At 44.8% G+C, this 27963-nt stretch overlaps 1 protein-coding gene across 2 annotated transcripts in view; it reads left to right on the forward strand.

Annotated features, from left to right (window-relative positions):
* The window catches only part of LOC144510643 (protein kinase C beta type), a 288328-nt gene that overhangs the window by 227415 nt on the left and 32950 nt on the right, over positions 1 to 27963 (forward strand). For both annotated transcript variants that reach the window (XM_078240297.1, XM_078240296.1), the window contains exons 8-13: positions 8935 to 9034; positions 10831 to 10977; positions 13973 to 14146; positions 23033 to 23124; positions 24278 to 24340; positions 27367 to 27505. In XM_078240297.1, coding sequence (XP_078096423.1) covers positions 8935 to 9034; positions 10831 to 10977; positions 13973 to 14146; positions 23033 to 23124; positions 24278 to 24340; positions 27367 to 27505 — 715 coding nt within the window. The remainder of the gene's footprint in view (positions 1 to 8934; positions 9035 to 10830; positions 10978 to 13972; positions 14147 to 23032; positions 23125 to 24277; positions 24341 to 27366; positions 27506 to 27963) is intronic.

Genomic DNA, 27963 nt, shown 5'->3' on the forward strand with positions numbered 1-27963 from the left:
CACCTACTGCACAAATGAGTAACATGGTACTGAATTTCAGTGTGGGTGTGATGCCAAGAATGTGAGGTGTAAGTCACAATGGCTGGTTGAATATATCAAGCAGCACATCGCTTTGGTTGTTCACAACAAGGAAAGAACTGACCATACCCTACCAGCCCAGGCTTGCAAAACTCAAAACAGAGGGCAAAATCTTACCAACTGCAGTCTTGTTTCCAGCAAGAAAACCGGCATGTTTCTGGTTTTCTCTGTAGATCTTGCAACACTCTTTCAAAAGGGGGTATGTATTAGGGGTCATGCAGGGGACGGGGTTTAAACTCACCGGCAAAGCCCGGCTGCACTGAAATAAGGGTGCCCCAATCAGAACAGTAATCAACCTCAAAACCCATTCCCTCCGTTCATCACGGATGACTCAGGGGCTCCCCCCCCCCCCCCCCCCATCCCTCCCCCCAATTAGAGCAGTATTCAACTCCAACCCTCCACCTCCCAGATGGGAGCTGGCATTCACTCCAACACCCCCCTGCCCCAATCCCAATGATTGGCCTCTTCCCTCCCATAGTTGAAGCAGGCACCCATCCCAACTCCCTGCCTCCCTGATCATTGAACCCTTCTCTCCCCCCCCACACAGTCGGAGCCGGCACCCACCTCCCCCAAAGGACCATTGCTGGCATCCCCCCCTCCCCATCCACTCCAGCCCACACCACATACAAATGAATCCCTCCCCCACCCTCCCCAAGAGGCTCACTGGGGTATGCCCCTGTCAATATCCCCAAACACAGGTTGGCACTGCCATGTTGGTATGGGCATGGTGCCAACCTGTGTCAAGGGACGTTGCTGGGGCAAAGCCAAAGCTGTGCCGGGGGCATTGCCAGGCCACTGCCTGACCATGTCCCTTTCCCCAGGAGACTGTACTCATCTTTAAACCCCAAGGGGGATCCCCACGACAGGCTTATATCGGCGTGGTTTGAAAATATGTGGTGGGTTAATATCTGGTGAAGGGCGTATTAATAATATTTAAATATATTTCAATAAATGTAAATCAGATTCACGCCCATGATGACATGGACAAGCCTACAAGAGGAGAGGCTGTACTTGATCTGATACTGACCAATGAGCCTGGACAGGTGTCAGATCTCTCAGTGGGAGAGCATCTTGGGGATAGCGATCATAACTCCATCTCCTTTAGGCTTGCATTGGAAAAAGAGAGGATCAGGCAAGCTAGGAAAGCGTTTATATGGAGTAAGGGGAAATATGAAGACATAAGGCAGCAAATTAGAGGAGGGAATTGGAAGGAGGTATTCTCGGGGAAATGTACTGAAGAGAAGTGGCAGTTTTTCAAGGAATGTCTGTCTAGAGTTCTACAGGACAACGTTCCGAGCAGCCAGGGAGGAGTTGGTCGGTTAAAAGAACCGTGGTGCACGAAAGCTGTGCGGGACCTAGTCGAGAAGAAAAGGAAACCGTACAAAAGGTTCAGAGAGCTTGGCAAAGATAGGGATCTAGATGAGTATACGGCTTGTAGGAAGGGACTAAAGAAGGAAATTAGGAGAGCCAGAAGGGGTCACGAGAAGGCCTTGGCAGGTAGAATTAAGGAGAACCCTAAGGCGTTCTATAAATATGTGAAGAGTAAAAGGATGCGACGTGAAGGAATAGGGCCCATAAAAGGTGAAGGCGGGAAAGTCTGTACGGAACCAGTAGAAATGGCAGAGGTGCTTAATGAGTATATTGCCTCGGTTTTCAGAGAGGAGAAGGACCTGGTTGGATGTACTGCGGGCGTGCGGTGGACTGAAAAGATTGAGTATGTGGACTTTAACAAAGAGGTTGTGCTGGAATCTTTGAATGGCATCAAGATAGATAAGTCGCCGGGTCCGGATGGGATGTACCCCAGGTTACTGTGGGAGGCGAGGAAAGAGATTGCAGAGCCTCTGGTGATGATCTTTGCGTCGTCGATGGAGACGGGGGAGGTGCCGGAGGATTGGAGGACTGCGGATGTGGTTCCTATTTTCAAGAAGGGGAATAGGGATAGCCCAGGAAATTACCGACCGGTGAGTCTAACCTCAGTGGTTGGTAAGCAGATGGAGAAGATCATGAGGGACAGGATTTATGAGCATTTAGAGAGGTTTAGTATGCTCAAGAATACTCAGCATGGCTTTGTCAAAGGCAGATCGTGCCTTACGAGCCTGGTGGAGTTCTTCGAAAATGTGACTAAACACATTGACGAAGGGAAAGCGGTAGATGTAGTTTATATGGATTTTAGCAAGGCGTTCGATAAGGTCCCCCATGCAAGGCTTCTAGAAAAAGTGAGAGGGCATGGGATCCAAGGGGCTGCTGCCCTGTGGATCCAGAACTGGCTTGCCCAAAGGAGGCAGAGAGTGGGTATAGATGGGTCTTTTTCTAAATGGAGGTCGGTCACCAGTGGTGTACCCCAGGGATCTGATCTGGGACCCTTGCCGTTTGTCATTTTCATAAATGACCTGGATGAGGAAGTGGAGGGATGGGTTGGTAAGTTTGCCGACGACACGAAGGTTGGTGGGGTTGTGGATAGCCTGGAGGGATGTCAGGAGTTACACAGGGACATAGATAGAATGCAAGACTGGGCGGAGACGAGGCAGATGGACTTCAACCCAGATAAATGCGTAGTGGTCCATTTTGGCAGGTCAAATGGGATGAAGGAGTACAATATAAAGGGAAAGACTCTTAGTACTGTAGAGGATCAGAAGGACCTTGGGGTCTGGGTCCATAGGACTCTAAAATCGGCCCCGCAGGTGGAGGAGGTGGTTAAGAAGGCATATGGTGTGCTGGCCTTTATCAATCGAGGGATTGAGTTTAGGAGTCCGGGGATAATGATGCAGCTATTTTAGACCCTCGTCAGACCCCACTTGGAGTACTGTGTTCAGTTCTGGTTGCCTCATTACAGGAAGGATGTGGAAAAGATTGAAAGGGTGCAGAGGAGATTTACAAGAATGTTGCCTGGATTGAGTGGCATGCCTTATGAGGATAGGCTGAGGGAGCTCGGTCTTTTCTCCTTGGAGCGACGTAGGATGAGAGGAGACCTAATAGAGGGATACAAGATGTTGAGAGGCATAGATCGGGTGGACTCTCAGAGGCTTTTTCCCAGGGTGGAAATGGCTGCTACGAGAGGACACAGGTTTGAGGTGCTGGGGGGTAGGTACAGGGGAAATGTTAGGGGGAAGTTTTTCACACAGGGTGGTGGGCGAGTGGAATCGGCTGCCGTCAGTGGTGGTGGAGGCAAACTCAATAGGGTCTTTTAAGAGACTCCTGGATGAGTACATGGGACTTAATAGGATGGAGGGTTATAGGTAGGCCTAAAAGGTAGGGATATGTTCGGCACAACTTGTGGGGCCGAAGGGCCTGTTTTGTGCTGTAGTTTTCTATGTTTCTATGCTGGAAAGCTCAATATATTCACACACAGGACATTTTGAATACGCAGAAACATAGAAACACGAAGCAGGAGTAGGCCATTCGGCCCTTCGAGTCCGCTCTGCCATTCATTTTGATCATGGCTGATCATCGAATTCAATATCCTGCTGCACCCCCCCACCACCCCCACCCCCCCCCCAATATTCCTTGATCGCTTTAGCCCCGAGAGCTATCTCTAATATTTTGAAATCAGACAACGTTTTGGCCTCAACTATATTCTGTGGTAGTGAATTCCACACATTCATCACTCTCTGGGCGATGAAATTTCTCCCCAACTCAGTTCTAAAAGGTTTACTCCTTGTCCTCAAACTATGACCCCCAAGTTTTGGACTCCCCCACCATTGGGAACATTCTTTCTGAATCTATCTTGTCTAAACCTATTAGAATTTTATAAGTTTCTATGAGATCCCCTTTCACTCTTCTAAACTCCAGTGAATATAATCCTAACCAACTTAATCTCTCCTCAAATGACAGACCTGCCATCCCAGGAATCAGCCTGGTAAACCTTCGCTGTACTCCCTCTATAGCAAGGACATCCTTCCTCAGATAAGGACACCAAAACTGCACACAATACTCCAGGTGTGGCTTCACTGAAGCCCTATACAATTGCAGCAAAACATCCCTATCCCTATACTCAAATCCTCTCGCTTTGAAGGCCAACATGCCATTTGCCGCCTTTACTGTACCTGTACCTGTGCAGAAGGATTATGTCTACACGTTGCCTTTTTCAACTAAACAGAAGGTTTGGGGTGAGCCATTCCCTGGTTCATTCCCTATAGCCTAGTTTGAATTTAAATAAAAGCTTGATGCACTGTTTCCTGGTGCATTCACCATGGCAACACCTCTACTAATCAGAGTGCACTTGCCAACCAATATGTACCCTCTTATGCAATATAAATTGTTACCTTTAAGATTTGGTACACTTGTAAATCTGTCCTGATGAGTGCAAGGCAAAAAACTTCTACAGCATGTGCCCTTTTTCAGCAATACTCCAGTTCTGTACTACCAAGTGACTAACCATGTAACGTACTGTCAGGCACTTTAGTTCAATGATAAACTCATGGCTTGGATAACGCCCGGTCAATTAATGTGAAGAAAGACTGGTTTACCCACACTGGCCACAGTCAGGGAGGGCTCGGGTTCTTGTCATAAACCGGCTGATTGCCTCCATGCTGTGGTATTGGCTGATTAATTTGATTTTGTCACAAACATCCAGAGGATGCTTGTGCAGTTTTTCTGGGACAATAAACTTCACTGGGTCACTGCTAAGGTTCTGAAAATCTCACTTACGGAGGGCAATCAGGCATCGGTGTGCCTTTGCACCCAGGTGGCAACCTTCTGCCTTCAGACCCTGCAGCGATATCTTTACCTTGAGGCTCCTCCTCGATGGTTTGTCCTGGTGACATTTGTTTTGCGCCAGGTGCATGGGCTGAATTATGACATAGGCCTGAGGGGTCTTCGAAACTCCTTGTAGGCATTGCCCATCTTCTACCAGAACCTACTCAAAGTCTGGGACATAGTTGCCTCACACTGCAGTTCTCTCCTGTGTGTGGTAGCGGCTGTCTTCCGGGAGCCGCTGCTCAGGAATCCGCTCCTCCTCCAATTGCATTTCCAGTGACTGGTGGAGAGGTGGGCTATGGATGCTGGGATAACGAGGGTCAGGGATGTGCTGGATGGCGGAAGAGTGAGCTGGATGACACCCCGTCCATGATCTCAAAACAGTCGTGCTCGGGCTTGACATCACACATGGTCTTGAAGAGGTGCAACTGTGTGGTGGAATCCCGTCTGAACGTACCCCTGCTCGCACGGAAATTCACGTTGGCCCCAAGCCCAGCCCGGACACACGTTAGTGTGCCTTGTTGCCGTCCTGTGGCGGAGGTCCCTCCAGAGAGGATCCTCTTCCACTCCATCGGGGAACTGAGCTGCAGGGTTGTGCACGCAGCAGTACCATACAACCGAAAATTACAACAGTTCACGGGCTCCCAAGTAACCTGTCCTTTTTGCGGTCTTGTGGATTCTGTGGACCATGTCTCTGTTAATTGTCTGAGGCTGCACTCCTTTTTTCATCATGTGAACTTTTTATTAAGGTTTTGTTTGCACTTCAATCCCATGCTCCTGATCTATGGGCGCCCGGTGCAAAGCAGCCGAGGAAGGAGGAGGACCTCCTCGTGAACCTGCTCCTGGGTCTGGCCAAGCTTGCCATAAACAGGCCCAGGCAGCAGGCGACCGAGGGAGGCGTCCGACGCGACTGCTCTTTTGCCGCAGGCCGTATTCGCGACCAGGTGTCCCTGGAGAGGGAGCATGCAGAGTCCATGGACGCTATTGAGGCCTTCCGTGCTCATTGGATGCCGCAGAGTCTGAGGGGTATTATTGACCCTTTTAGTCACATTTTGGTTGATGTTTAAGTTTCCTTTACACTCTTTGTGTTGTGTTTTGGGCACAGCCCCACACCCCCTCCCCCCACCCCCGCCCCCTTAAAGGGTTGCGCCTTTGACTTTGTCCTTCAGTTTGTTTGATCAGCCGAAAAGATTGGCCACAATCGGGAGAAAAGGTTATTTTGCAGTCACCCTCCTTTCAGTAAAACTCACTTCACAGCAATGGGAGGAGACCATTCAGCCCTCAAAAGCCTGTTGTGCCATTCAGTTACATCATGGCTGATCTGTAGCTCAACTCCATTTATTAGATTTGATTTGATCTATTATTGTCACATGTATTGGTATACAGTGAAAGGTGTTGTTTCTTGTGTGCTACACAAAGGCATACTGTATATAGAGTACATAGGGAAGAAGGAAAGGGTGCAGAAGGTCATGTTACAGTCATAGTTAGGGTGTAGAGAAAGATCAGCTTAGCATAAGGTATGTCCATTCAAAAGTCTGATGGCAGCAGGGAAGATTTGATTTTTGATTTGATTTATTGTCACATGTATTAACATACAGTGAAAAGTATTGTTTCTTGCGCGCTATACAGACAAAACATACCGTTCATAGAGAAGGAAACGAGAGAGCGCAGAATGTAGTGTCACAGTCATAGCTAGGGTGTAGAGAAAGATGAACTTAATGCAAGGTAAGTCCATTCAAAAGTCTGACAGCAGCAGGGAAGAAGCTGTTCTTGAGTCGGTTGGTACGTGACCTCAGACTTTTGTATCTTTTTCCCGAAGGAAGATGGTGGAAGAGAGAATGTCCTGTTCTTGAGTCAGTTGGTACTTGATCTCAAACTTTTGTATCTTTTTTACAATGGAAGAAGGTGGAAGAGAGAATGTCTGGGGTGCCTGGGGTCCTTGATTAGGCTGACTGCTCTACCGAGGCAGCAGGAAGTGTTGACAGTGCCAATGGATTGGGAGGCTGGTTTGCGCGATGGATTGGGCTATGTTTATTTGTAGTTTCTTGCGGTCTTGGTCAGAGCAGGAGCCATACCAAGCTGTGATACATTGGGAAAGGATGCTTAGGATGGTGCATCTATAATAATTGATGAGAGTTGTGGTGGACATGACATATTTCATTAGCCCCCTGAGAAAGTAGAGGCGTTGGTGGGCTTTCTTAACTATAGTGTCGGCATGGAGGGACCAGGACAGGTTGTTGGTGATCTGGACACTTAGAGATTTTTCACATCATTTTTCTTCAAATGCACTGAGAACATTCAATAACATCATTTGACATCAAAAGGTATAATTTGGAATGAGGCATCAAAAGTGATCATTAGGCTCCTCCCCACCCTGCTCTTCCCATCACCTCCCCCTTCCCCCACCCCCAGTCCAACCGTCACTCGCATCCCCAGTCAACTCCCCTTCTCAGCCGTCCCTAAGACCTGGAGTTTTCCACCCTGCTCAGATGTACGAGAACATTCACTCCTCGGCCACTAGCACATAAGTCCCAGCCCCACTGGCCTCATTTTCTCCCTTGGACCGGGGTCTCACTCTCCAACAGAAAATAGTTCCTCACTTTCCTGCCACCTGCTGCCCCACTCTGTTCACTTTCCCCCGCCCCCTGCTCTCTCTCACCCCCCCCCCCCCTCTCCACGCTCTCCCCTGCCCCCTGTGCTCTCCCCCCCCCGCCGCCCCCCCGGTCCCTCTTTCACTCAGCAGCATGAAGACAGCCCAGTGCAGGCTTTATGTGAGTTAGTGGGTGTGTGGCCCCTGCATTTCCCAATCATAAAATAAATAAAAGGAAGGTGGCTTTGGTTCAAACTTTGTTGGGAATGCATGTTTCTGAGATGTGGACATTTGATGTAGATCCTTTCTGTTGACGATTCACAGTGAGGAAGCACAATGGGGGACATTTTTGTTGTTGGGTCTATGCTCTAAGGAAATTGAATTGTCTTCCATTCAAGTAGACAAGTAGGCTGCTGTGTCACAAAGTAAAGCACTTAGAAGCTCCCTGACACTGGGTCACAGGCACTAAAGCCTATTGCAGGATCCAGATGTGTAAGCGTCAAGGCAATCCTCACTTTCATAGTCACAGTTAAAACAACCCTACTGGTTGACCGTGCGTCCACACCTGGATGTTGAAAGTCAGATTTTTTTTGCTACTATATCTTTGTCATGGCTTTTCCTTCCCAAACATGGTTAATGCTGAGACATTCATTGCCATGGAGCGTAACAATGGACATTGCAACTTCTGACCATCCCACTTGCACCAAAATCTGGAAATTGCAGTGTGCCTGAATTGGCTCTGGATGAGTACAGTCGATGCAATGCATACATAATATACTGCATCAGCTGGGACTAAAATCCATGGAAGGATATTGTTGATATCAACTGATATCTGACAGTTCAGTTGTGACCACTAGAACTTAGAGCTTGTTTGCTAGGAAAAATACACTATCATTTTTGAAGTCACTTGAATGCTTCTAGTGCTTTGAAGGCAATTAAATGATGCTAAATGATCACAGATGATGTTGCTTGAGTGCCGTAAAATTTCATTTGACTCTGAAGCTGGGAGATTTTCTGTTTTTATTGTACTCTTTCCCCCAAAGGGAATGACTTTTTCCTGGACTGTGATAGCTTGGGTTCAAGCAACCCTCTCCTGCCTCACCCAAGTGGGCACGCTTCATGCAGTCAGTTTTTACTGGTCATGCACCTGGCCACAGCTTAGCCAGATCCCGTCCTCACTGGAATGTGCACATCTGTGATTATATTTTGGTGGCAAAGTTGAATGTTGTTATCCTAATGTTCTCACCTCGACCTCCCCTCACTGACGATGAACTCTAGGTCCAGCTCCTGTGCAGCTGCTGCTCTTCTTCATGCACCTGTACTGGGAATTGTGTAATGATCAACAAAGCATTTATTGCGCTACACTGTAGAGAAGGGCTCCCTGTGCCAGTCCCAGCTGAATACATAAGACCTCAATGAGGAAATGTAGCATTACTACTCATTTTTTTTTACATTGAAGATGTGAATTCGCCTTCACGCACTTAGTGAAATGTTTCAAAAGCTGAGATTGTTGGATTGTGAATGCATCAAAAAGCAGTTAAAAAGATAAAATAAATCCCCCCCTTACATAGGTACAAGTTGCTGAGCCAGGAGGAAGGTGAATATTACAACGTGCCTGTGCCACCCGAAGAGGACTCTGAAGGAAATGAGGAGCTGAGGCAGAAGTTTGAGGTAAGTCACGAAAGCGAACCAGGTTCAGGAGAGCTTGAGGAAGTGATTCTTTTATCAACATACAGTGAATAAATAACACAGGCAGAGAGAGCTGACACTCTGTACAAGCAATGAAAATTCTGTCAGCACACTTCCAGCCTATAACTCATGCCAAATCCATCAATTAGGTTCCAATCTGTAACTCACTCCTGGGTATCCCTTATTCTAAATATAAGTCACAGGAGCCCCTCAATTACATTCCCGTCATACTGCTTGCCCATTAAACCTGATGGGGGTTCCAAGCTGGGGAGAGTGAACTGTCAATATATTACCTGGGAAGTATATGAGGCTACAGGAAAACCGTGCAGGATATTGGATTTAGAGAACAGGAGGATCAGTGGGAAATTTGAAAAAGCCCTTCTTAAAGTGTATGTTGCAAGCAGTTTAAAGTTATTCTTTCCCGTGTTATTTATAATGCAAGAAAATGCTGGTGATGGACTGTTTGTCCAATGAATGACCCACAGAAGCAGCATTTATTGTCAGTACTTCAGACAAATGGATTGTGCAGCCTGCGGCATTTATCTGTACAATTAATTGAAATTCTGTCTGCACACACATCAGCCATTTCTGTCTATCAGTCTGCTAAGTAACCTTTATTTGTGGCACTCGCTGCCTCACACTTCTCATTTATCCTGGTGTTGCTGCCGCGATTGCTGCCGGCTGATAACTGACTATACTCAATTCAAAGGGACAGGAATGTTGGGACAATGCAAATAATTCTATTCATTAGGGGTGAGGATATTATTCTTCAGTCTGACAGTCCACTCTATCTATCACTCCACATGGACCACACACTGCAGGAATATTACAGTGAGGTTTATGTATAGAATAACAAATACCTGGAAGTTAATTCCAGGGTCAGGGGCTTCCATTTAGAATAATGGATACTTGAGGAGTGAGTTGCACGCTGGAATCCTGCTCAGGAGGAAAAATTCTGGTAAAACATTCAGCGAGATTACACTGTTGTTTAAGTTACTCGAATTTTGTAAAGGAGAGAAGCAGCGTTCATTGAAGATCTTGGCTGAATGATGCTGATCAAAGGTTGGGTTACTTTAAAATGCTATTCTCATTGAGTTGTGCGGCATCCATCATTTTATTTTTGATTTCATTGCTTGCGATACCCTGCTATTTGTGGTATTTCACCTGAGTCAGTTTCAACATTGTACATCTTGCATCCTCGCACATTTGTTTTTAACCTTTAACCACTCTCCGTATCCCCATATAGTCAGCATTTCTTTCAACATGTGTTCTCTGCCTCATCATTCCTGGAAGCTTAATTCTGGAACTACTCATGGCATCCCCTCCCAAACACAGCCATGATTCCCAGCCTTCCCACCCAATGCCACTTATGGACTGCAGCCACTCATACTCCTAAGGTCCCATTCAACACTACAAAACCGCCTTGCACAACACCACCAGCCCACTCCTGATTCTCCATTCTCAGCATTTTCCATGGTACCTTTTATTCCTGAGGCTCTGCTCCAGTGCCCGTCACTGATGTAACAGTATTCCCCTGCCCCAGTATTCCTTGGGCTGTATCTCCAGCAGTGGCCACTCTTGGAGGCTCTGTTTCAGCCCCTCCCATTTGTACTTTCCATCCTTGTGGTCCACTCCTCCTGTGTCTCCACCATAGTCTGCCTATTCTGTCTTCCCCCCCCACCCCCAGCATCTTCTACCCTTGGGAGTCTCCCACTCTATGGGCTATCCAAGTGTTTCCCACAGCTTTAATTTTAGCTGCTGTTTTATTTTATTTGCAGAGAGCCAGAATTGGGCCAGGTTCTAAGGCGGCTGAGGATAAGCGATCCAGCTCATGGTCCAAAATTGACAACAATGGCAACCGGGATCGGATGAAGCTGACTGACTTCAACTTCTTGATGGTGCTGGGGAAGGGCAGCTTTGGAAAAGTAAGAGTCACACTGCATCACTGGTTCTGTTTCTGGTGTTGTATTTGGAAAGTACTCTGCCAAATATACACCTGTAACACACTGAGCAGAGCTTACGCAAGCGGGGAAAATTTTTCCAAATTGCAACAGTAGTGAGATAAGTAGTCTTTTGTTTTAGTGATGGTTGGTTGAGGGATAAATGTTTGGTCAAGAATTGGGAGCATCCCCTGCTCCTCTTCCAAATAGTGCCATGGAATCTTTTACATCTACCTGAGCAGGCCGACAGGGCCTCAGTTTAAAGTCTCATCCAAAAGACTACCCCACCGACCATGCAACACACTCGTATTTCTGGTCCAGTGTATCAGCCTGGAAACCATGAGATTTTGATTCAAGTGAGAGTGCTACCCACTGACCTCTAATAGGATGACAGAAATTGCTTGATAGAGAAAAACCATCCTCCATGTATCAGCTACTATCTAGTGAATACAACATTGATTAAGCCAATTAATTGGTGAGAGGGCTGAAAATAGTCTTGCGCATTCTCTGGTTTTAATATGTAAGAGAACATTGCCTCCTTTTATGCACCTTGGGGTGTTTCACCAAGTCTCTCTAATGTGTTTTCTGTTGTGAAGAGTGAGGTTTGCATTCTGAATCGATGGCTGGATTCATGACACTCGCTCTGTATCCTGAGGGGTTGAATCCAAATTGAATGAACAAGAGTTGGGCCTCCAGTTTATCATTCGCATCCACTGCAATCGTTCCAAGCAGATGGCTCTGGATTGCTGTTTGTAATCAGCCCCGTGCCCAGGAGGAGCTTCAGGATTCTCTCTTCTAAAATCCCATTAACTCTGATCCTGATATGAAAACGTTTTCACTGCCTGCCAGTCTCTCACCCAAAGTGCCCTACTGATGCTCTATAATGAAACAAGTCAGTCGTCTGGTTAGTTTGATCTAAGTTCTCTGATTCTTAAGTTTGATTACCCTGAAATTATTATATTCAAAAACTGGACAAAATCTCTGTTGATTACAACGGAAAATTAAATGACACTTTGGTTAATTTGGGTGTAGCTTCCATATCACCCAACGCAGAATCCTGAGTCAGGCTCACCAGATGCTGAGAGGCCTGCTCATGAAACTCCATTCAAACACTTTCCCTTCACGTTACTCCATCAAACACTCCCCAGAGCAGTCCTGTGGAAACAAGAGGGGATATGTGTATGGTGAATGATCCAGATTCTGAGGATCAGTATTGATGGAGTGTCATATGATGGGGTTTTAGTGTTTTATTTTGTATGCTCTAGGTATATTATTGTATTGTGTTATTTGTATTGGTTGATGTACTAATGTACAGTAGCATAGTGATTATGTTCGTAGTCTGGTAATACAGAGGCTTGGGCTAATAATCTGCAGTTCTAAAATACAGCTGGAAAATTTTTAATTAAGTTAATTAAATAAATTAGTAACAAACAGCTAGTATCAGTAATGGTGACTATGGGTGGAATATTCCAGCCCTGTTATGGTGGGGGCAGGGCCAGAAGATGAAATTCACCATTCAAGGGTCCATCAACTTTGTCAACACCGGAAAATCCCACTGCATGAAACTACTGGATTATTGTAAAAATCCACCTACTTCACTAATGCCCGATGGGAAAGGAAATCTGTCCTTAGCTGGTCTGCATGTGACTACAGACCTATGCTTAATCCTTAACTGCATTCTGAAATACTTGGTAAACTATTCAGTTGTGTAGGGAGGGCAATAAAGTGCCTTGCCAGTGACATTCACACCCATTGGATGAATTAAAAAGAGCAGCCTTGTTGAGATACAGAGTGAAGCTTCCTCTGCACCGACCCATCAGACACTCCCAGGAAAGGTACAGCACAGGTTGGACACAGAATAAAGCTCCCTTTACACTGTCCCAAGACCAAACTTGTGAATTCACTGAAACTCATTCCAAGTTACAGTGCTACCCTCTGAGGAAAATTAAATCAGCAATTTATAATGTCCATCAACAAGTTGAACTCTAGTACAGACCTTCACCCGTTATCATAAGAGGTCTATGGTAACAACAGGAAATGGAAAAGATTATGATATGTGTGTGCAAGAGGGGATGTGTGTGAGGTGAATGGTCCAGATTCTGAGAATCAGCATTGATGACGTGTCACATGGTGAGGTTTTGATATTTTACTCTGTTACATTCTAGTGATTTTACTGTGTTGTGTCATTGTATTGGTTTATGTGTTTGTGGTGTACTATTGCATTGTGTGGTCTATTTTAGAACGTAGTTATATAATATTGCATTTTATTATATCATGTCTTATGATATTATGCTGGCTTGATGCTCTATTTCATTTTTTGTTGCTGTGTCATCGTGTTGTTTTGTGTTGTTGAATGCCATGTTGTTGGTATAATGTTATATTATGTTTTGTAGTGTGGCGATGTGTTATGGCATTGTAGTATTGCTGGTAACACAGCTCGAACACAAATATAAAGAAATGCACTTAGTGGGGGCCACGTTCACAGATTCAGTACTGGTAGAAAAGTAAAATGTTCAAGGACAAATGTGTTTTAGGTGATTTAACAATCCAAAGAATTTCTCCACTGTAACCTCAGTGGAAAATCTGGGGAAACTCCAGAGAATCAGTGTGAACTGTTCACAGCATCACAGGGAAAAGTTTATAATTTTTCAAAGGCAGTAATCCAGCCAGCCTCTATATTTATATCAGATTACCCTGTAAGTCCTCTGTGTTTACACTGGATACTATGCACAGACATTAACACAGCCCACACACACAAATCTACCACATCCTCCAAGCCGAAGACAGCTAGTACTTAGCTCCACGATGAAGCATGGCCAGTAGTACAAGGCACTAAAGCTGGCGTCCAAAACTCTGAGATAAGGTGAAAGGAGGAAGGAAATTGGCAACATTCTTTAATTCATTCCCCAATATATGTGGTGTTTGTCAGCAGTGTGCCAACATGGACTCAGGGTGCATGTGTGTTATCTCTGTGCCTCAGGTGATGCTGGCTGAAAGGAAAGGCACGGATGAGCTCTATGCCATCAAGATCCTGAAGAAAGATGTGGTGATCCAGGATGATGACGTGGAATGCACCATGGTGGAGAAGAGAGTTCTGGCTGCTCCTGGAAAGCCCCAGTTCCTGACTCAACTCCACTCCTGCTTCCAGACAATGGTAAGTTGGGGAGGCAGTAGGAAGCATCCGTGCCATTACTACTTGCATTACATTACAAATAAAACTTATTTCTCAATGATGTTGGTGAATATTTTTGCCCCTTGGAAGTGAACTGCATTGGATCCAATGTGTTCTCTAAATTTTGTAAATTTTGTATTGGGCAGTCTATAAAGTTCTTTCTCTACTTTTCAGTACACTGTAAGTTTACATTTTAATGGTTATGGTTTACTTTATTCAGAAAATGTATCCAAACAAACTGACGAGAGTTTATTTCAAGGTGGGGTGCATCCCAGATTGCTGCAAAACCACACACATGCATCTTCGAGGCTACATTGCTTAGATTCACAACACTGTCAGAGAAAATTTACAACCTGTTCTCTAGACACAGCCAGATATCCTGGGGATAGGCCAACTTAGGCTGGGAAAATAGGAGTTGTTTCCTTTTAACCCAACGCAGACAAATCATGATCCTCAGAGGGTTTCACAGAGCCTTGTGAGCAAACTGCAAACAGGCATGGATACTTCAAACCCTTCAGAGTTTGCATGTGGTATTGACCTCATTCCTGTCCTCTGCCCCATTCTGCATACACGTGTCAGGACTTGGTGGAAGTGATTGGCTGCAACCTCTCTGTGCAGTGACATTGCTTTCATACATGCTATCATTCCCCTCTCCTTTTGTATGGTCTCCAGCACTTCACATTCCATGTTTCTTCACTGCTTCAGAAGAGGGAGGCAAAGTTACTCAATGTTAATTTCTGTTATCAGTGTTTTGCACATCACATCCTTTGTTACATCAACCAAAATATCCACATTAAAGGAGAAAGAAATTTGAGGTGGAATGTACTAGTACCATTACTAGCTTGTGTTCAATATTTATGGGCAGCAGTCATTCTGAAGTTAACAGCAGTAGTACAAAGGGTGTGTGAGTCGTCACATGGCTCCTTAGAGGTAGGATAGGGCCCAATAACATGCTTCTGAGAATGAGATAACTGAACAGTCAATAAAAACCCAAACTGATATAAAACACATGCTGGTAAAATGCAAATTTGCATTCATTTCAGAGCCTCCGTTAAGATAGCATCAGTGACAGTGAGTCACGTAATTGTTGTCATTAGTTATTGCTAACATTACACACACACACACACTTCATTAAATGGAACCACGACAACTCATTTACATCAGAGCTACCTCTAACCAGCACCAAATTAATCCGCTTAAATCAGCTGCAAAATGACCTTGAACAAATCCCATCTCTCCAGTGGCTGCAGCATGGGTAATTAACCAATCCATCTTTCTTGATCCCTGACCTGTTGCGACGTGTTTCAATGGGCCTGTGTGTCTCACCAGAACAATAGTATATCCAGTGCTTCACAAAGATTTCAGCTAGCATAAAATGTACATTTCAAACCAGTTATTAACAGCATTGCTCTGAGTCATGTGATCATTATGGAAACAACTTTATTCACAGACAGCACCTCATTGGTTTTTGTGTAATAAACTAAGACACTGTAGTACCTGATAATTGTGATCATTTAAACCACATAATGAAAAAACATGAAGCCGAGGTGTACCTGCTGCCGTCTTTCTGTACATTTAAGGGTATGCTACCACAAGATTGCCACAATGAATCTATGAAAATCATCTATCCATTCCCCCCTACTTCATTACATCAGAATTATAAATGCCACGGTAACTGTACTTGAGGTCTAGGTTGGTTAAACCTGTGCCTGGTTGAATCAAACAGATCAGAAGACCTGGGTTCATTGCCTGGCCGCCAATGAGGCATTAACTGATCTGGGCCAAAGGAAGTGCTGTATTTAACCTCTGTGCTCCTGAGTAATGAGAAGGTTGCTGCTTATGATTGTTTTTTAGTAAATAATATACACTTTAGGCAAGGACAGGATTGAACTGCTCGCTAACGCTTACTAGCCAGCCAAAACACATCACAAAATAGCACCTCAGCAAGAGGAGGAAAGAAGAGGGGAAAACAGACCCATTGAGTTACTGAATGTTAAGTGTAAATTAAACTTTACTGGTATTAGCTACAGGTTATAGCTTGCTGAAATCGTCCAAAAGTGAAATTCATAACCTACTTGAAAGAGGTGGAAATTATACTCGCAAAATGTTTGTGTTCAAATTGCCTCTTATCATCAAACATGTGTTTACCCTTTTATTTGTTATTTTGTGAAAAGGATACAGCAACGTAAAGATCGGTCAAGGCTCAAGATCCAGGGTTGTAAATTTAAACCCTGCAGTACCAGGTTTCTGCCACCAGGACAAATTGCGCGTTATCTGTTGAGCCACCATGGGGACCTCTGGCGGTAGATATCCAGTACTGCAGAATGTTAATAGCAGGACCGAGGGAGGTGTCAGCACCTGAACCTTGTTTTAGAGCGAGAGATAAAAGCATTTTTATTTTTACTTTGGTCTCTGGACAAGGGCATTTCAGAAGAAGATTAGCTCTAGTCTTTTATCTAATCCTGCTCTTTTTGACCCACAAAGTAAATACAAAATAACCAGGAGACACAGATTTAAAGTGACTGAAAAAAGAACCCTAGGCAACATGAGAATTTCTTTTTTTTTTACACAGTGAGTTGTTACCCGGAATGCACTGCCTAAAAGGGCAGTGGAAGTAGGTTCAATAATAACTTTGAAAACTTGAAAGGAAAAAATCTACAAGAGGAAAGAGCAGGACAGTAAGACTAATTTGATAGCTCCACTAAAGACTAGCACCGCATACGCACAATGGGCCAAATGGCCCCTTCTGTACTACATAATTCTGTGATAAAAGGACCTGCTTTTCTGGATCTGTTCATATCAAGGGTCCTCTTGCCACAAGGTTGGCCTGGCTTAGCAGAGAGGCCATCTAGCCAGCAACCAGCCAATTGATTTTAATGACCACCCTCGTTGCATGCTGCTGGTGGATAGCACCTGCCTGGCTTTGAAGATCAGGTGACAGGAGGCAGCCGTCAGCACCAGGGGAATTGCCCCCAGCATTATGGGAGTTCTAGGCAAGGAAGATCCAATGTGGGGCCAAAAAGTTTCAGTGAATGTCCTTGCGTTGAAGAACTTAAAATTGGAGTCAGCCAGATAGATGCAGCAAGTCAATGGGTGAGTTCATCACTCCATCCCATGGTCCATTCAATATAGAATTTGCTCTCTCATCACCTTTTCTGCTTTCTATTTCTCTCCCTGTCTCTCTTGCTATTTATTTGTCTCTCTCCTCCCATATCTTTCCCTTCATACCTTTGACTCTGTCTCATTCATCCATGCCACTGCGTTTCTCTAGCTGTCCATCCTCACTTTCACTGTTTCTTCTTCCCTCCATCTTCCGCTATTCACCAGTTCCCCAATCCCACCTTCCATCTCTTTCCTTCCATGTTCATTGCTTCTATTTCTCTATCTCTCTCCTTTCCCATGAGCCTATTTCTAGGATTTCTGCTCCTGCACACACCCAGTGTTAGTGATTAAGTATGATAAGAAATATTCAAAGTGACTTCATCAATTGTGAAAGTGTCTTCACCTTAGAAAACCAACTAGAAACCAAAATAATATAATAACAGTCAGCATGGAGTTCAAAAGGGAAAGTCTTCCTTGACCAGCCCCATTGAACTCTGAGGAGTTCAGAGAGAAAGTAGACAAAAGTTGTGTCACAGATGTAATTTATCTAGATTTCCATTAAGGCCTATGCTGCGGTACCACATAAGAGAACAATAAATAAGATCACAGCTAATAAAGTCAGGGGAAAAATAGCAGAATGAATAGCTGGCTGGTAGACAGAGTAACAGAAGTAGAAAACAGGCCTACAAGGATCAGTGCTGGAGCTGCCAATGTTCATGACTTAGACCTTAGCAGTCAAAAATGCAATTTCTAAATTTGCAGATGACCCCAAATTGGTAAGAGGTAGTCAATACTGAAGAGGACTTCATCAAATTACAAGAAGATATCAATAAATGTGCAGAATGGGTATTTTATTGGCAAATGGATGTCAACACAGATACACTTTGGGAAACAATGACAACTTGTATTTATATAGCATCTTTACCAGAATAAAGTATCATAATCGAACCACATAAGGTGATATTAGGACAGATGGTGAAAAACTTGTTCAGAAAGGTAGGCTTTTAAAGGACATCTTAAAGGAGGAATGGGAGGCAGAAAGGTTTAGGAAGGGAATTTCAGAGTTTGGGACCTCAGCAGCTGAAGGCCTGGCTATCAATGGTGGAGTGATTAAAATCAGAAATGCTCAAGAATGAGGTGAGTACAGACTTCTTAGAGGATTATAGAGCTGGAGGAATCATGGAGATATGGAAGGATGAGGCCATAGAGGGACTTGAAAGCAAAGATGAGATTTTTAAAATTGAGGCATTGCTTAATTAAGAGCTAGTGTAGGTCATTGAGCACAGGGATGATGGGTGAATGGGACTTAGCACGAGTAAGGACTTGGGTAGCAGAGTTTTGGATGACCTCAAGATTACCAAGAGTAGAAAGTAGGAGGCTGGCCAGCAGTCATTTGAATAGTCAAGTATAGAGGTAACAAAAACATGAATGAGGATTTCATCATAAAATGCACCGAAACAGGCAAAATCAGGTGATTTTAAGTAGGTGAAAATAGGATTTGATAATGATGTGGATATGTGATCAGTGGTTCACAATAGGGTCAAATATCGCATATCTGATTCTTTAAAAATAGCTGGCTGGTAGACCGAGAAACAGAAGTAGAAAAGAGGCCTACAAGGATCAGTGCTTAAAATTAAAATAAGTATTTGTCTAGATAATAAATGGAATCAGTGGAGTAAGTCATCCACTATGATGAGTACTTGTGAGTTAACTGTATAAAAAAGTAGACTGCATTCGGATAGCTTTGAAATTGTATAATATTTGAAAAGATACTTCTGATGTGCTAAGTGTAAATTTACCAAGATGTAAATTTTAAATTTAAACTTTTTTCCATGGCACAGAGGTTGCAAAGAGTCTGGTTAAGCCTCAGGATGAAGTGAGTAGTGACAAGAGTTTGAGCCAGATTGAAGACAGTAACTTCAGACCTCCCATGTGGCACAGGTAGTAATCCTGAGATAGCTACCTTTTGAGCTCCTACTTTTCAGCTAGATTCCTAGCTCCCTGTGTTCTGCTTTTAGGACCTCATCCATTTTTTTAATCAATGCTATTTGTACCAACGTGTACACTGTCTGTTCACCCTCCCCCTTCTGAATGTCCTGCAACCACTCTGAAACATCCTTGGCCCTAGCACCAGGGAAGCAGCATATCATCCTGGAATCTCGTTTGTGGCCACAGAAACGCCTGTCTATTCCCCTTACAATTGAATCCCCGATAACTATTGCATCTCACACTTTTTATTCCTCCCCTCTGCAGCAGAACCAACCATGGTGCAACAAATTTAGCTGTTGCTGCTTTCCCCTGAGAGGCCATTCCCCTCAATTGTATCCAAAACAGTATATCTGTTTTTCAGGAGAATAGCCACAGGAGACTCCTGCGCTGCCTGCCTCGCCCTGTTGCTCTGCCTGGTGGCCATTCCCTTCCTGCCTGAGGAATCTTAGCCTGTGGTATTTCCACCTCTCTATATGTGCTATACACGATACTCTCTGCCTCGTGGATGGTCCACAGTGTCCCCGAAGAGGGATAATGGCTGAAGCGAGTGAGCCACTAAATATATCAGCCACAATGGGGTCCAGGAAAGGAAGTTGGATAGTCAGCAGCTTAGTGGGAATAGAATTGAGAGAGCAGGAGGTGGGTCACATGGATAAAATGGGCTGAGAGAGGGCATGAGGGGAGATAAGCGAGATACAAAGTTCATGGTTGGGACAAGGAAAACTTTAGAGGAAATTTAGCTTGGTGGGCTTGTGGAAAGAATGGAAATGACAAGCAAAATAAGGAGGCCATGTTAATTGGAAAATAGATTCCTAAAGGGATAGAATAAATGTAAGTTGGAGGACAAATAAATAAATTACTCTAAGTACCAACACAATAAAAAAAAGCAGATCAAGCTCAGTTTTATTTCTAGTTAGGTATAAATGCAAACTACAGAAATTATGCTAAACTTGGATTGAATTTTGGTTAGAACATGCTGCGTACATTGGTTGCTGCATTAGAAACAAGGATGACAGGTTATTGAGGAAGGACAGACAGACTGTGTGTCTTTTCTCTTGAAAAGGCCAAGGGGTGACCCAATAGAGGTCATTAAAATTATGGAAGGCTTTGATTCAGTAGACAAAAAGAGTGGGGAACAACAAAGCAACAGGCTATCAATATGTGGAGTTTGCACATTCTCCTCGTGTCTGCGTGGGTTTCCTCCGGGTGCTCCGGTTTCCTCCCACAGTCCAAAGATGTGCGGGTTAGGTTGATTGGCCATGCTAAAAATTGCCCCTTAGTGTCCTGAGATGCGTAGGTTAGAGGGATTAGCGGGTAAATATGTGGGGTGGGGCCTGGGTGAGATTGTAGTTGGTGCAGACTTGATGGGCCAAATGGCCTCTTTCTGCACTGTAGGGTTTCTATGATTCTATAAGATAGTCACCAAGAAATCCAATAGGGAATTCAGAAGAAACCTCTTTACCCAGAAAGTGTTGGGATTGTGGAACTCTAGGCAGGGAATGCGAGGCAAATAGTGTAGATGCATTTAAAGGGAGGCTGGGCTAGAATAAGAGGGAGAAGGAAGTAGAAGATTGTCCTACAGAGTTGGTTGAGGAAGGATGTGGAGCATAATGGCTGCCAGGATTGGTTGGGTCAAATGACCTGTTTCTGTGCTGCATGTTCTAAATAGTTTGTACATTGGATTGTGCAGATATACATTATATTTAATCTTATCTCCTGTTGGCTCAGTGCAGAAGTGTTGTTTTTCAAAAAAATCATAAAGTAGGAATAGAACATAGAACATAGAAAAGCTACAGCAAAAACAGGCCCTTTGGCCCACAGGTTGCGCCGAACATGTCCCTACCTACTAGGCTTACCTATAATCTTCTATCTTACTAACTTCCATGAACTTATCCAAAAGTCTCTTAAAAGACCCTATCGAATCCGCCTCCACCACCACTACCGGCAGCCGATTCCACACACCCACCACCCTCTGAGTGAAAAACTTACCCCATAACATCTCCTCTGTACCTACTCCCCAGCACCCTAAACCTGTGAACTCTTGTGGCAACCATTCCAGCTCTGGGTAAAAGCCTCTGAGAATCCACTCTATCAATACCTCTCAACATCTTATACACCTCTATCAGGTCACCTCTCATCCTTCGCCTCTCCAAGGAAAAAAGACCTAGCTCTCTCAACCTACCCTCATAAGGCATGCCACCTAATCCAGGCAACATCCTTGTAAATCTCCTCTGCACCCTTTCTATGGCTTCCACTTCCTTTCTGTAATGAGGCGACCAGAACTGGGCACAGTACTCCAGGTGGGGTCTGACCAGGGTCCTATACAGCTGCAGCATTATCTCCCGATTTCTAAACTCAATTCCTCTATTGATGAAGGCCAGTATTCCATACGCCCTCTTAATTACAGCCTCTACCTGCGACGCTGCTTTGAGCATCCTATGAACCCGGACCCCAAGATCCTTCTGATCTTCCACACTGCCAAGCGTCTTACCCTTAATATTATATTCTTTCATCCTATTCGACCTGCCAAAATGAACCACCACACACTTATCTGGGTTGAAGTCCATCTGCCACTTCTCCGCCCAGTCTTGCATCTTATCTATGTCTCGTTGCAACTGCTGACATCCCTCTACACTATCCACAACACCACCAACCTTTGTGTCATCAGCAAACTTGCCAACCCATCCTTCCACTTCCTCATCCAGTCATTTATAAAAATCACAAAGAGCAAGGGTCCCAGAACAGATCCCTGGGGCACTCCACTGATGACCGACTTCCATGCTGAAAAAGACCCATCTACAACTACTCTTTGCCTTCTGTGGGCAAGCCAGTTCTGAATCCACAAAGCAATGTCCCCTTGTATCCCATGCTCCTTCACTTTCTCAATAAGCCTTGCATGGGGCACCTTGTCAAACACCTTGCTGAAATCCATATAAACTATGGAATGTTCAAACTGAAGATGGAAATTGGGTAATGAATGCTGAAGATACCATAAGGTGATATTCAGTGGGGACAATGGGATCTCACCTGCTGGCTGGAGAGTTAATGAGAGCCCCATGTTCCCTCTTTTAGGGAAGGATTGTCAAATTAAGAACCACTGGATAATGGCGGGCAGGCCTCTCTCTGGGATCGAGGACACAGGGGACAGAAATTCTGCCTGCCAAGAGCTGCTGTCCAATCGGAGTGGCAGCGCACCAATAAGTCATCCACCTGAGGCCCAGGATCACTTTTGGAGCCCAGGCCACTGATGGGTGATCATGGAGGGAGGGATCAGGGGAAAAGGGGACAGGGGTTGGCAGCAAGGATAGGAGAGTAGGTTTCAGTAAGGTCTCCCTTTTCCTGATGTCAAGTCCCTCAATCAGATATCAAGTGCTTTGGGACGAGGGACATCCCATGATAGCCAATCAGCAACCCTGCAGAGGTTTGCTTGTCATGCTCCCCGCATGGTGGGTACCTTCTCACCACTAGGTTAATACCAGCAATCGTGGGGTGAGGTCATTAAGTGGACTTGAATTGCCCACATATTGGCATCAATTGGCAGGGGGTGGGAAGACCATCCACAGGCCTTCCCCGTCACGGCTTAAAGGGAGTGGAGGTAGGAAGGCAGCAGGTCCCTACCGTCTTGCCTAATTAAATGGTCCCAGCTACCAAACTCACCACATGGGAGGCATTAAATTCCGCCAATGGTGTGCTGTATAAAGCAGTGTCTGAATACATATTCGGCTTGTCTTCTGTGTAAACAATTAATTTGTCATTGTCTCTTTATTCCTCCATCAGGAGCGTTTGTACTTTGTAATGGAATATGTTAATGGAGGTGATCTCATGTACCAGATCCAGCAGGTTGGCAGGTTCAAGGAGCCCCATGCTGTGTAAGTATCTGACTCAGTGCAGAATAGCACTTCCCTCTTCACTTCAGTAGGGCTCTTCCTCAGATGGATAGCCCAGAATTGTCTAGTTTTATCCATCAATCCTCCAGGGTAAAGTAACAACCATGATTCAGTGGTAGTATTCATGCTTCTGAGTGAGGAGCTTGTAGAAGCACGCAGCATAGCAGAGACTTGAGCACATAATCCAGGCAGACACTTCAGTGCAGTGTTACAAGAGGCATTTTTTTTTGGATGAGAAGTTAAATCTGGCCCCGTCTGCCCTCTTAGGAAGTCAATAAAGATCCCAAGACACTATTCAAACAGAATGGAGTTGTCCTGGAGAACATTTATCACTCAATCAGAGTCACTGATGGCCTGGTCATTATCACAATGCTATTTGTGGAACCTGGCTATTCACAAAATGCCTGCTGTGTTTCCAATGTTGCAACAGCGACTACGCCAAAAAGCACTTAATTGGTTGTAAAGCCATTTGGGTCACACAGGTCGTAAAAATGTTATAGAGATGAAGTCCCTTTTTCTTTGTGTTGAATGTGCTGTACAAAAGCAATCTAACAATAATTACAATGCAGCTACAGGCTTTCAGCAGAGTGTGAGACATATGCTTTTCTATATGCTGATGTTTACATGGAGGAGATGCTGGGGGTAAAGTTGGGGGAGTGAAGGTGGTGGAGGTGGAAAGGGTGGGTAAAGTTAGGGGGGGAGCTGGGGGGATGAAGATGTGGGATATGGAGGGGTGGAAGTGGGGTAGATGAGGGGGGGAGATGGCGGGTGAGGGTGTGGAAAATAGGGAGGGTGTAGGTGGGGATTTGGTAGGGTAAAGGTGGGAGAGTTGGGTGGGTGAAGTGGGGAGAGTTTGGGGGTGAAAGGGGGAGAGTTGGGGGGTGAAGGGGGAGAGCTACCCCTCACATCCCACGCCCCCTGCCCTCCATCCCACACCGGCCCCTGGCCCCCGCCCACGTCCCCCACCCCACACCCCCTGTTCCCCCCACCCCCCCTCCTGCTCATCAATGTTCTTACTCCCAAATTTTCAGGCCAAGTTCATGCTAAGATTGAGTCATTAATATGGGGTCACACCCGGAAAAGATTTGGCAAGCACTTAACAATATTGCTTACACTTGTCTTTGTCATCTTTTAGATTCTATGCAGCTGAGATTGCTGTTGGTCTATTTTTTCTCCATAGTCACGGAATTGTTTATAGGTGAGTGTGACAGCAGATCATTGCAATTGAACAAAAATCTAACCATTGCGGACCATGAAGCTAATCAATAATTAAGCAAAAAAGTGTGCAAGTCATCAACAATAATGGTTTATTCAACGAATATTCCAGAGGGGCCAGGGGCTGCGGTTATGCTGTCGGAGATGAGCCGGTATTGGTACTTGTGAATCTTGATGGTGTTTGATATTCACATAGTCGAGATGGATGAAGCAAATAGCTCCTCCCAATCTGTTCCCACCCCACCACCCCGCCCCCAACCGCCTCACCCTCCCCTCAATGCTTAGAACTCTTTAGAAAATATTTATTTATGTCTCACCTCCTTAGTTCTAGAAAAGGCTTCACCAAAAGCTGATGAATGCAGTGTGTCACTTCCTTCACTGACCAGTTACATCGTACTGTGGTTGAGAGGAGTCTGGATCACACTGACAGAACTTTCACATCAAGTTGGCAGCACATCCTTTAACTTCTCTCTATAGGTCTGTAACCAATTGTCAACCTGATATTTCTCCACATTCCAGACTTCAGCCGACTAGAGTGAAGATCACCGTATACAAGAGCTAGGTACCCTGTGATATAGGTTACTGTCAGTATGCTCCCTGGAACTAACTATGATCTCCCAAAATGGAATTCAGAGAAAAATATTTTCCCTAACTAGCATGCTTTACTTTTAATCTTTTTTTTGCCTCCCAAGAAATTGCATTGCTCCAGGTGAGTAGAGTGCCTGTTGCACAAGATTTCAAAACTAGATGGGACAATCCTGGAACTCCCTTCCTAACAGCACTGTGGCTATACCTACACAACATGGAGTGGTTCAAGAGAACAGCTCACCACCACCTTCTCAAAGACAATTAGAGCTGACCTAGTCAGCAACACCTACATCCTATGAGAAAATAAAAACCATCCCGGTCAAAGCAACTGGCTTGACCGGCACCCTATTCAACATCTTAAACATTCACTCAACGATAACAACTCAGATTTTTGTAACACCTTTAATGTGATCAAACATTCCAGGTTAGTTCACAGAAGCATATTAAAGCACACTAGGATACTGAGTCACATAAGGAGATATTTGATCAACATTTTTGTCATCTAACAAAGAGGTTTTAAGGAGTTTCTTAAAAGAGGAAAGCAAGGTGGAGAGGTGTAGGGAAGAAAATTCCAGAGCTTTGGGGTCTAGGCAACTGAGGGCACAGTCAACAACATGGACTGATTAAAATTGAGAATGCACAAGAGGCCAGAAATAGAGAAACGGCCATATCATGGCTTGGAAGGGATTACAGAGCTAGGGAGGAGTGAGACTCTGGTAGGATTTGAAAACCGGGAAGGGAATTTTAAAATCGAGACATTGTTTGACAGGGAGCCAGTTTAGGCTAGTGAGCACATGGATGATAGGGGAACAGAACTTACTCCATACGCCACCGGCACACAGTGGCAGTGATGTGCATTGTATACAAAATTAACTGCAGCAACTCGGCCAGCCTCCTTCAACAGCATCCACCCACGACCTCTACAAAATAGAAGGACAAGGATAGCAGACATATGGGAACACCATCACTTGCAAGTTCCCTCCAAGCCACACACTAACCTGACTTGGAATTATGGGCGGAATCTCCTGCTTGTTAGTGGTGAGCTTGGTTGTGGAAAGAGCATCTAATTCGGCAGCATGATGCCATACCAGAGCCCCACTATCATTCCACCTCCACCAGAAGGTCCCTGGTTGACCTTCCACCCCACTGCCTACTGAGGCCCTTTGAGAGCCTCATCCTGCTACCACTGGCAGTAACTGAGTGCTGGGTAAGCCTGTTGATATGCAGCTTGGACAACAGGTAAATCTGTACAGCCAATTTGTCACCTCTGGGAGGGGGTGGGGTCCCTTGATCAAAGCCATTGCGTTTACATGTTTTTTGTGTCAATGTATTCTATTATAAATTCCTCTTCCCACATTTATTATATAAATTGCATGCTGGAAAGCAATGGCTGTGTTTTGTTTTTGCGTACTTTTCTTTGCTTTTGAATTTTGATTTGCACCATTATATAATACTTGATATATTTCTATCTCCTCTAGCCTACGACCTCCATGAACTTCCTCCTGCTGTAGGGATCCCTGTTTTCCTGAGGCCAGTATGTCAGGCCCACTCTACTTTTCCCTGATATCTCCTGCCCCTTCCCTACTTCTACTTGTGATTTTGTACATTCTCTTCTCCCCTTCCCCCTGCCTCAGTGTTTGAGTGGGAATCTTGCTTGCTGTCCTGCTCAAACCCGCTGCATCCTGTGGTAACCCAGTTACCCACCCGTCGGTTCATTTTCCTTTTCATCAACTTGCTGCTAGCCCAATGTACAAAATATCCACATGCAGCTTGGTCTGTTCTTGCCCCCCCCCCCCCCCCCCCCCACCCCCCAGTCCTCATTTCACCACCGCTCTTAGTCACTGCTAGGAAGTCCACTCCTGGCTACCATTCCTTCCTGCAGATCAGGCAATCCCAGAAAAGTCATAGCTAATTCATTTTTAGTTTATGCGAGCACAATTCTTCTCCGCAATCTACCACAAGAGGTCCATCTGTGGAGGGAGATGGTCTTACAACAGCTTCTCTCTCCATTTCAACCCCCTGTCTTTGAATCCTCTGTCTCCATCAAAGCTGACTTGAGTTGCCAGTCTCCAGATATATCTGCCCCTTTAATTGCCAGGACGCTTCATGACTCAAAACATTAACTTGTTTCTCAATCCACAAATGCTGCCCAACCTGCTGAGTTTTTCCAGCATTTTCTGTTTTGATTACAGTGTCACCAGGACTTTGAGACTGGCCAATGGGCAACTTCCATCTTAGCAGTAGGGATTCTGTTGGCAAACCATCAGATGTCTACAAAAAACCTTGACCAAGGGGGCAGGCCTCGGAGTTTTGGCAGGGTCGGAAGGGAAGGTGCATGCTCTGTGTGTTCTCTCTGTAGAAGTAATGTTTATAGTTTATAGATGACCATCCACACTTCAACTGCCGTTAATCTCCTAACAGAGACCTGAAGTTGGATAATGTGATGCTGGATTCGGAAGGACATATAAAAATAGCTGACTTTGGTATGTGCAAGGAGAACATGTGGGATGGGGTAACAACCAAAACCTTCTGTGGTACACCTGACTACATTGCACCTGAGGTATGGATTAACTTAACATTTATTTTTCCATTTGTGTCACACCAGCTTTGAACTCCTGCATGTGAGCAATATGAAGATTATGAGCATTATCAGCAGACTTACTCAGGAACAGGAGTCGGCTGTTCAACCACTTCAGCCTGTCCTGCCATTAAATTAGATCACGATTGATCTGCATCTAAACTCCTTTTATCCACTCCTGCTCTATATTCCCGAATACCCCTACCCAAAAAGAAAAATCTTTCAATCCCAGTTATGAAATTCTCAATTGACCCGAGTCTTAGCAGTTTTTGGGAAGACAATTTTAGCTTCCATTAGACTTTGTATGACTTTTGTTCCTTCTGCATTACAATGGAAGTGGGGCATTTAATAGTGAGTAGTCCATCTCCTTAGATATTCACAACTTTCCCCTCCCTGAAAGATTGATTGCAGATCTTTTACCCCCTCCCTTGGATATGCAT

The sequence above is a fragment of the Mustelus asterias genome, chromosome 23 (assembly GCF_964213995.1).
Source record: "Mustelus asterias chromosome 23, sMusAst1.hap1.1, whole genome shotgun sequence".
Classification (NCBI taxonomy): Eukaryota; Metazoa; Chordata; class Chondrichthyes; order Carcharhiniformes; family Triakidae; genus Mustelus; species Mustelus asterias.